Source organism: Stegostoma tigrinum, chromosome 13 (genome assembly GCF_030684315.1).
Source record: "Stegostoma tigrinum isolate sSteTig4 chromosome 13, sSteTig4.hap1, whole genome shotgun sequence".
NCBI classification, from domain to species: Eukaryota; Metazoa; Chordata; class Chondrichthyes; order Orectolobiformes; family Stegostomatidae; genus Stegostoma; species Stegostoma tigrinum.
The window spans coordinates 56,307,787-56,318,591 of NC_081366.1; the positions used below are offsets into that span (position 1 = coordinate 56,307,787).

A 10,805-nucleotide genomic window follows, 5' to 3' on the forward strand; every position below is an offset into this window, starting at 1 on the left:
AGAAACTGATGTCCATTTCAAGCCTACTGACTCCCACAGCTACCTAGAATACACCTCCTCCCACCCACCCTCCTGCAAAAATTCCATCCCCTATTCCCAATTCCTCCGCCTCCACCACATCTGCTCCCAGGATGAGGCATTCCACTCAAGCACATTCAAGATGTCCACGTTCTTCAAGGATCGCAACTTTCCCCCCGCAGTGGTCGAGAATGCCCTTCACTGCGTCTCCTGCATGTCCCGCAACATATCCCTCACATCCCGCCCCCGCCACAACCGCCCCCAGTGGATCCCCCTCATTTTCACATACCACCCCACCAACCTCCGGATACAACGTATCATCCTCCGACACTTCTGCCATCTACAATCCGACCCCACCACCCAAGCTATTTTTCCATCCCCATTCTTGTCTGCCTTCCGGAGAGACCATTCTCTCCGCGACTCCCTTGTCCGCTCCACACTCCCCTCCAACCCCACCACACCCGGCACCTTCCCCTGCAACCGCAGGAAATGCTACACTTGCCCCCACACCTCCTCCCTCACCCCATCCCAGGCCCCAAAAAGCCCTTCCATATCAAGCAGAACTTCACCTGCAAAGCTGCTAATGTGGTATATTGTATCCATTGTACCCGGCGTGGCTTCCTCGAGATTGGGGAAACCAAGCGGGGGCTTGGGGATCGCTTTGCAGAACACCTCTGCTCGGTTCGCAACAAACAGCTGCACCTCCCAGTCGCGAAACATTTCAGCTCCCCCTCCCATTCCTCAGACGACATGCCCATCATGGGCCTCCTGCAGTGCCACAATGATGCCACCCGAAGGTTGCAGGAACAGCAACTCATATTCCGCTTGGGAACCCTGCAGCCCAATGGTATCAATGTGGACTTCACAAGCTTCAAAATCTCCCCTTCCCCCACTGCATCCCAAAACCAGCCCAGTTCTTCCCTTCCCCTCCCCCCCCCCCCATTGCATCACAAAACCAGCCCAGCTCATCCCCTCCCCCCACTGCATCCCAAAACCAGCCCAGCCTGTCTCTGCTTCCCTAACCTGTTCTTCCTCTCACCCATCCCTTCCTCCCACCTCAAGCCGCACCTCCATTTCCTACCTACCACCTCAACCCGCCTCCTTGACCTGTCCATCTTCCCTGGACTGACCTATCCCCTCCCTACCTCCTCACCTATACTCCTCTCTACCTGTCTTGTTTTCTCTCCATCTTCAGTCCGCCTCCCCCTCGCTCCCTATTTATTCCAGTTCCCTCTCCCCATCCCCCTCTCTGATGAAGGGTCTCGGCCCGAAACGTCAGCTTTTGGGCTCCTGAGATGGCAACAATATGGGAGTTGGCTTCCATTCTGGTTGAGGTGTGTTTGGACCTTTCTGTTCACGTCATAGTGATTCAGTGACCGTTAAATAATTAAACAAGTCATCTAGTAACAAAGAAGATGTTGATGTAGTGCTTAATCTGTTACAAGGACACCCTGAATCAAACATTTACTTGAATAATGTTATCCTAAATAGAGACTAGCCCTTCAGTCCAATTTAGGTCATAATGTGGGACTAGCATAATTAGTTAGCTTGCAACAATTGGAAATACAATCCGCCCACAACTGTAGATACTTCTAGGTCTTGTTAACTGAAGTGTACTTCGTGTGTGTGGTACTTTAAGTGGGAATCAACTTGAGCGTTAGGGCATGTTTCTATTTCTTTATGCAATATGAAACACAGCAACTGTTGCAATGGGCCAGTGACCAACATGTGACCTCTAAAAGGAATTGGCTTTATTTTATTCACTTGTGGGATGAGTATCACTGGTTGGCCAGCATTTATTGCCCATTCTTAGTTGCTGTTGAGAAAGTGGTGGTGAACTGCCTTCTTGAAGCACTGCAGCCCATTTGTTGTTGGTTAGAGAGGGAACAGTGATATATTTCCAACTTGGAATGGTGTGTGGCTTGGAGAAGAACTTGTAGATGGTGACATTCCCATGTATCTTGAACTTCTGGATGGATGTGGTCATTGGTTTGGAAGGTGCTGACTAAGCATTTCTGCTAAATTTTTGCAGTGCATTTTGTAGACGGTAGCAGCAGTGTGTATTGAGTGTCGGCGGTAGAGGGAGTGGTTGTTTTGGATGTGCTGTGAAAACAGGGGGCTACTTTATCCTGGATGGTGTCGATCTTCCTGAGTATTGTTAGAGCTTTCCATCACATTCTTGATTCACCTGGTAGATGATGGACAGGCTTTGGGGAGTCAAGAGGTGAAATTACTCACCATAGTGTTCCTAATCTCTGACTTTCTTTAGCAGCCACTATGTTTATGTAGTGAATTCAATTGAGCTTCTAATCAGTAGTAACCCCAAAAGTTGTTGATAGTGAGGGATTCAGTGAAGGTGACATGGTTGAATGTCATGGAGTGCTAGTTAGATTATCTGGCATTTGTCAGCCCAGGCCTGGATATTTTCCAAATTTTGTTGCATTTGACCATGCAGATACTGCTTCAGTATCTAAAGACTCACAACCGGTGCTGAAAATGGCGTAATCATCGGCGAGCATCCCACTTCCGACCTTATGGAGGCTGGACCATTGAAGCAGCTGAAGACATTTGGGTCTGGGACACTACGCTGAGGAACTCCTGCAGCTGAGATAACTGACGTCCAGCCACCACGACCATGTTCTATGTGCCAGATAACTCATCAACAGCAGAGAATTTTCCTCGATTCTCGTTGATTCCAGTTATGCTAGAGCTTGTTTATGCTGTGCTTAATCGAATGTGGTCTTAATGTTAAGAGCTATCTCTCTTGCCTCACCTCCAGAATTCAGCTCTTTAGGCCACGTTTGAACCAAGGCTGTAATGAGGTTGGGAGTTGAGTATCCCAGGCAGAGCCCAAACTGGGTCATCACTGAGCAGCTTATTGCCGAGCAAGTGCTGCTGGACAGCCCTGTTGATAACCACCTTTCATCTCAGTGGTTAGCACTGCTGCCTCACAACGCTAGAACCCAGGTTCAATTCCACCCTCTGGTGGCTGTCTGTGTGGAGTTTGCACATTCTCCTTGTATGTGCGTGGGTTTCTTCCAGGAGCTCCAGTTTCTACCCACAGTCCAAAAATGTGCAGGTTGGGTAGATTGGCTGTGCTAAATTGCTTGTAGTGTCCAGGAGTGTGTAGATTAGGTAGATTAGCCATGGGAAATGCCAGGATACAGGGAAAATGTACGGGAATGGGTCTAGCTGGGATGCTCTTCAGAAGGGTGGTGTGGACTTGGTGGACCGAATGGCCTGTTTCCACATCATAGGGACTCTATGATTTTATGATCAAGAGTAGACAGATGGGGTGGTTATTGGTCTGGTTGGCTTCGTCCTGCTTCTGGTGTACAGGACTTTCCACATTTTCAGGTAAATGCCAGTGTTGTAGCTGTACCGTTACAGCTTGGCCAAGGGAGCAGCAGGTTCTGAATCAAAAGTCTTCAGTACTATTGCCAGAAAGTTGCCAGGGCCCATAACCTTTGCAGCATCTAGTGTCTCCAACTGTTTCTTGATGTCACATGGAGTGAATCAAATTGCCTGAACCCATTTGCAGCCTGTATTAATTATTTATAACACCAGTTTGTCTCTTTGTTATAGATTCATAAAGAAAAGCTTAAAGAAAGCAATAAGAAAAAGAAGAAACACAGAAAAAGTCATGGTTCAGACAGTGAAGATGAAGAAGCAAAGAAGCAAGAAAAATTGAAAAAGGTTTGAGTTTTATATATATCCTAGCTTCTCCTCCCTTTTCAAAGAATCTTCTTTAAATATACTTGAGTAAATTTATTTTGATTAAATTCCTACAGTTAGTTCACTGTTAACACTTTGTTTACCAAAATGATATTTCCTTTCTGTCTAACAGATGTGCAAACAGGTAGAACTACGTAAATGAGATAACTAACTTTACAAAATTACACTGAGGAATCCATTAGTTCTACTAATTTGATAAGTCACTTCTAATTTACATTTTGGATTAACTTTAACAGTGCAAATCAATAGTAAAAATTCAGCGTAAAAGTGAAATATTGAAACATTTGATTGTTGTGCTGCCTTTTGTACATTGATTACATCTGTGCATGACAGCTTCTATTCCATGTTTACAGAATAAAATCTATTATCTGTCAAAAGTCCCTATAATAGGGGTCTTTAGCTGACTACAGTTCAAATAGACTATTTTGTAAAGAAAGCATTTGTTCTGCAGTTTTATTTAATTGTATTTTATCTCCAATAATACATGGCATAAAAAGTTAGTTAGTATACATCAAACTTATAGCTACTGAAGTATAGATCTATTGATATACTTCATTTGTGCTGCAAGTGGAAATGTGTTATTATTGAGTAATACACTACATGCACAACTATGGTGATCTGGTCTGCTGGAATAGCTTATACACTATCCCACCTAATGCTTTTTGACCAATTTCCTTTTCTCGTACTCCTGACAGTTTCCATGCTGGATAACCCTGACTGTATCTTGCTATAACATTTCTCACAAAAAAATGACTGCCACATCACATCTCTTTGATTAATGTCCATTTTTATTCAATTATGCTGTTATCATGTGCCTTTGAAGGAAGGTATGAGGAATGTTTCAAATGCAACTTGGCTGTTACTTTTCTGTCAGATGAATTTTGTAGCTATGTAGCGGGCAGCAAAAGCTGACTATGTGGTTTACCAATGACATATGTAGTGTAGCACATTCTAGTGCCTGTTGAAATTGTTGGTTAATTGATATGCAATTGATCTCACATGAATCAGTAATTTTTGAGTTACATTTCCTCTTTGGTAGTTTCACCTTCTGTAACATCAAATACTCTTTCAGCTTGCATTCTCCTAATAATGAATTCTGTGATCTTTATTGAAAATTGGAAGTAATGAGACCACCCTTTGCAAAATAAAATCACGTGAAATCATATGAGTTAAAATAATATCTGCTCATTTTTTAAGAAAATACCTTAGTACTTTTAACAAATATACCAGCATTAGAATCTGTGATAATGCAATTAATGTTAATATAGGAAACAGATAATCTACAGCTAAGTGCTAGCTCATTTGTATTTTTGGAGCGATCCTATAAGCCTGCACATAACCCTTTATCAGTGTGCCTGGTACATTACTTTGCTGGTTTTTCTGTTTTGCATGCTTTAGAAATCAGTTGTTAAGCTTTCAAGCTTGTTGCTATGTAACTGCTGCCACATGATGTTTAATTTTAACATACTCAGGCCCTGGTTGCTGAAGAAGCTCGTTTGAAGCAAGTTGAACAAATTTTGCAAATTGATGAACGTAAGCGAGGTTACAACAGCGTACATGAAATAAAAGAACCTACAGAAGAAGAAATGGAGGCATACAGAATGAAACGTCAAAGACCAGAAGATCCAATGGCTTCTTTCCTTGGAAAGTAATGTATGACTTCTATCAAGGTTAAATAATTGAACGTTCCCAGAACCTATGAACAGCAGTGCTACAAAAGGTTGATTTGTCAGATCTCCACAAGCTGAAAATAAAATTCCATTTTTGATTAATGTATAATGAATTCAGTATCTCTTTTTGCAAATGCTGAATATTTTGCAGTGTTCCCTGCTTGGAGAAACTGGTAGTGTTCATCTCTTCTGGATTTGGTTTGGTTTGGCAAATAGTTTTCTACTATTTAAGGATTTGTCATTTTAATATGCTTGTTTGTAGAGTGTCAAGAACTTGCAGTCTTCAAGTAATTTGAATTATTCAGTTTATAGTCTGTTATATTGAACTTGCATGGGTATGATGGGCCAAATGACCTCCTTTATTTGCCATAATAATTTAAACACATGACTCATGCATATGCTAACTCAAGGTTAAAAGCCTGCAGATTCAATTCTTGCTTTGCCATAAGCTCTGTAACCATACAATTTCAGATATGACTATTTTCAAATGTTTAATTTTCTTTTTGATCACTTATTTAAAAGGTACTGTATTTCTTTGCACATTTTCTATGTAAAGTTTTTTTTTACACCATCTTGAAATCAAACTTTTAAGATTTGTCCTTATTGACAATAAAATCTGCATTGACTGCAAGAAATCTAAGAAAAAGGATTATGTACTTTTTGATGCTGGTTATTAAGATCCTCTCTTCTCTTCCATGTTCCTGATTTGAAACCCGTTTACCAGCGTAATTCTTAAGTAGACCATTTTAAGAAATTTTTAATATGATTTAATTCTTCAAGCCTGACTTCCTATCCCTGTTGGAAACTACTTCTGATTTTTTTTACTTGTGACATCACTGATGGAAACTGAAATTTGGAAATTTCTTGAATTGCAGTTACAAGGTTACCCACCAGTGTGTCCCCCATGACGGAACCTATGAACTGAAGAACATGTTTTGAGCATTCACCCTGATGGCTTTTGCAATTAACATGCTGAGGAGCAGGCAATTTGTAGTGGCAGTACACTGTTTAATAAACACAGACAATTGTTGACCAAAGAGGAAAGAATCATGCACAGTTGACCTTCAAAGTAATTAATTTGGAGGCCAAACTTTATTTTTGGTGTGGGTTGAATGGAATGGACAGTTGCTACTATACAGCCCCTACCTCAACCGCATACAATTTGCTGAACATCCAATGGCCACTTTCCTACTGAAGACACTCAATAGAGATAAGGAACAGAGAATCTGGCTAGCTATTTTATTTTTCTTTGCTTCCTGTGTAATCTTGTATTCAAACCCACCGACTGTCTCCATAATATTTCATCCTTCAGCTCTCCTTTAGTCAGAAAGGAAATTCAGTTGAGAGATAGCAAGAACCGCAGATGCTGAAGGTCAGGCAGTCTCAGAGGAGTAGGAGTATCAACATTTCAGGCCGAGACTCTTCGCCAGGACTGGGGAGGGAGCTGGGAAATAAATAGTGGAAAGAGGCCTGGGACAGTGATTGGTGCATGCAGGTAGGGATAGTGGGGATTGGTCAGTGGGAATGGTGGGGTGGATAGGTGGAGAAGGAGATGGACAGGAAGTGTCAAGTCAAGGAGTCCGGGATGAGAGGGAGGGATTGGACATGGAATGAAGCTAAGGGGTGGGTAAATTTTAAAACTGGTGAATTCTATGCTTAAGCCATCGGGCTGTAGGCTCCTGAGGTGGAATAGGAAGTGTTGTTCCTCCAGTTTGTTTGAGGCACCAGAGGAGGCCCATGATGGACATGTCACAGAAGGAGTGGGAGGGAGAGTTAAAATGGTTAGCACCTGGAAGGTGTCATTGATTATAGTGTATGGAGCACAGGTACTCCACAAATCTGTCACCAAGTCTACGTTTAGTCTCACCAATGTAGAGGAGGCCCCATCGGGATCAACGGATACAGTACACAAGGTTGGAGGATGTACAGGTGAACCCCTGTTGGATATGGAAAGTTTTATCTTGAGCCTTGGATGGAGGTGAGAGGGGAGGTTTTGGGGCATGTGTAGCCCCTATTGGAGTTGCAGGGAAAGGTGCTGAGTGTGGTGGGTTGGTGGGGAGTGTGGAGCGGATGGGGGAGTCGCAGACTGAACAGTCCTTACTAAAGGCAGATAGGGGTGGGGAGGGAAATGTCTCTTTAGTGGGATCCCTACACCTTCTAGTCGCTAACCATTTCACCTCCCCCCGCCCACTTTCTGGGTCACATGTCCAGCCTGGGCCGCCTCCAGTGCCACAATGACGCCACATGCAAACTGGAGGAACAACACCTCATATTTCGACTTGGGAGCCTACAGCCTGATGGTCTAAACATGAAGTTCACCAGTTTCAAAATCTCCCGACCCCCTTGCCTCATCCAATCTCCAAACCTCCCTCTCGTCCCCACCTCCTTGACCTGACACTACCTCTCCACCTCCTTCCCCACCTAACTGTCCCACCATTCCTACTAACCAATCCCCACTACCCCTACCTGTATCCACTTATTGCCATCCCACCTTCCTTCCCCCAGCCCACCCCTCTTCCCTCTATTTATTTCCCAGCTCCCAGCTCCCTTCCCCCTCCCCAGTCCTGAAGAAGGGTCGAGGCTCAAAACATCGACTCTCCTACTCCTCTGCTGCCTGATCTGCTGTGTTCCTCCAGTTGCACACTATTATCAAATCCATTTGAGACATTTTGTGAAATGAATCAGGAAAGACAATTTTCATTTGTTAAGAGGATATAAGTTTAGTACGTTCCCATAATGAAGGAATGCTTAGTTTTCTGATGGGCCATTCAGACATGCAATTAGATAAATGATTGAATAAGTAAAAATAAATGTCATGTAATGATAAGAGAATGGGACTGGAATACATTATTATTTCAGAAAGCTTGTGAGAGCGATGGAGCTTTTTTTATTCTTCCTCCTGACATAGAATAACATTTTACAATGAAGTCAACTGCAGGCTTGTTTCTCTGATGCAAGCTTGTTTCTCTGATGCAAGCTTTGTGTTGTCTTTGGATACCAAGGTATTGTCAGGTATTATTGTAAGGCATTACAGCAGCTCACAGTCCTGATTGTGCTTCTTGCGAGCTCCTTGTAGTAAGTACACAGTGGTTATTTTAACTCAAGGTAAACCATTTTAAATAAATTAATAAATGTGTACTAGACTGCTACTTTAAGTTATCAACTAGTTGGCAGAGAATCGCTGGAAATGTCTATCTATTTCATCTGAACATCTTGGAATCAACATGTAAGACAGACAATACATAATATCCACATTTCTTTATTGAGGGTTGTTGATTAAAGGTAGATTGTATGCAACATTGTCGAAGACAAATCTTAATATCAGACCATAAATTGCTCATATCTACATTTGCCTGACATAGAGTTAAATGAAGGCTGAAGATATCAATTTTCTGTTTTACAGTTTGCATTCCATGATAATTGTATCTCATTTTTTGATTGTTTAGCTTGTTTATTTTTCTTTATTATGAACAATAAATTATTAAAATGTTCACAACAATTTTTTTTCTAGCCTATAGGTAATCTCACAAAAGCATTGAGATTGCAGTGTTTTAAAGTGAGAAATCATTGGAGTTTAATTTTCTGTTTTTCTTTCTTTATTAGTTTCCATTGAACTCTGTTTTGTGCAGCGATTTAAACCCTTCGTGTGATTCCATGTGTGGCCAACCTTCACTAAATTACAGATCTATTCCATTTGAGTTTTCTTGTCTGTAAACTGTTGTTTTTCTTTGTTTTAAGAGTATGACTCTAATCTTCAGTGTTTCAAATTGGTGGTTATTTTGAGAATAAGAAGGAGCATCAATGAGGCAACATGATCAATTTGATTGCCACTGTGCATCACATCTTTTTAAAACCACCTCGCAGCTCTCAGTGCTTAATCACCCAGATTTTGTGGCCGTGACAAGACATGACGAATGTCACCATGGACTTTCGTCAATCCTGTAAAACAGACAGAAGCTCTTGGGAGTCTCAAGAACACAGTTCAATGCAAAAATATTGAAAATACTGCCAACAATTTGTACGTTTCATAGGATATGCTGTTGATGTATGGAGATTTCAACCAATTCTTAATCGATGACCTAATGAGAACTTTCCCTTCTATACTGAAATATCACTGTTTAAAAAGATCTTAAAGGTTTCACCTTTTCAATGTAGATCAACTGCACTGACCACAAGTTTGAGATGAATATCTTGTCTTGAAATCTTAGTGAAGTACTGAACGCTTTAAATATTTATGGTAGGTTACATTTAATAAAGCTGTTTCAGATCTTTAAATTTTATTGTAACTCAATGTACTTTAGCTTTTTTTTAAATATTAAGATCATATGTTTTGAAATTCCATTCTTTCGTTATTATACTCTGGCCAGTAGAAAAAGTAGAGGGAGCTTCCATGTGTTAACAATATAGTTGATCTCGTTTTGAAACATATGTAAAATAAGATAGACATATTTTCCTAAATGTTGACTGAAACCTTGATCGTGCACAGAAATAACAGAAGTAGAAGAGAGTGCCAGGATTGCTAATAAACTATGAGTTGCAAACTAATGTAACACAATAAGGGTATATCATCTACAATCACCCAAGAGTGCATTTAACAAGGTTACAATTTTGGTGTATGCCAATTAAAATTTGAACAGATCTCTTATTTTTGTCAACAAAATAAGCTGGTTTGATATAGAAATGGATATATATTTTCATACTCATTTGCTAGTAATTAAATGAAAGTGTTTTCCAATATAACTTTATTGATTAGCAAAGTGGACCTCTGTTCCATATAGTTGAAAATAGGAGTGAAGCAAATAGGCAATTAATGTACAGTGAAACACCACCTTTCACTTATGACCCTATTAACTGAAGTTTATTTTCTAACTAACTCTCTTTATTTGCTTTTTAAAATTGCATGATGCAAAAATAATGAGTGTGGATGCATTCTCCTAAAGATAATTGACGAAGCGTGAACTCCAGAAACAATGCTTAATTTCAAATAGAAATTGCAAATGATACATGAACTAGCAATTGTCATAACTTGGCTTCAATTTTCAATTGAAATTATTTGTGCATCCTGAGTTTGCACAAGACTGCATTAACCTTACATAAATTGCTAATTTCCTTTTTGGTCCTGTGTTACGGAGGGAACACAGAATAGCTGAACCCCTCTTATAATTAAACTAAAACACAAGCCCCAATCTGTTGTAAAAGGAGTAGGGCTTTCCCTCTAATAATTACCCCCGAAATGCTCAGAGAAGCTCGTCTTTCCCCTTGTAATCTATTAAAAGGGTTGTTAAAAGAAACAAAATCCCTGATCTCCACTTTACAAGTAGCAAGAAACTATTTATTTAACCAACCAATGAACAAATTAACAGATTTACTTACAAACCGACA

At 40.8% G+C, this 10,805-nt stretch overlaps 1 protein-coding gene across 1 annotated transcript in view; it reads left to right on the forward strand.

The window, feature by feature from the left end:
- The window catches only part of slu7 (SLU7 homolog, splicing factor), an 83,693-nt gene extending 73,995 nt beyond the window's left edge, over positions 1–9,698 (forward strand). The window contains exons 15-16 of the mRNA XM_048543598.2: positions 3,604–3,714; positions 5,226–9,698. Coding sequence (XP_048399555.1) covers positions 3,604–3,714; positions 5,226–5,405 — 291 coding nt within the window. The 3' untranslated portion in view covers positions 5,406–9,698. The remainder of the gene's footprint in view (positions 1–3,603; positions 3,715–5,225) is intronic.
- The last annotated feature ends 1,107 nt before the right edge of the window (positions 9,699–10,805 follow it).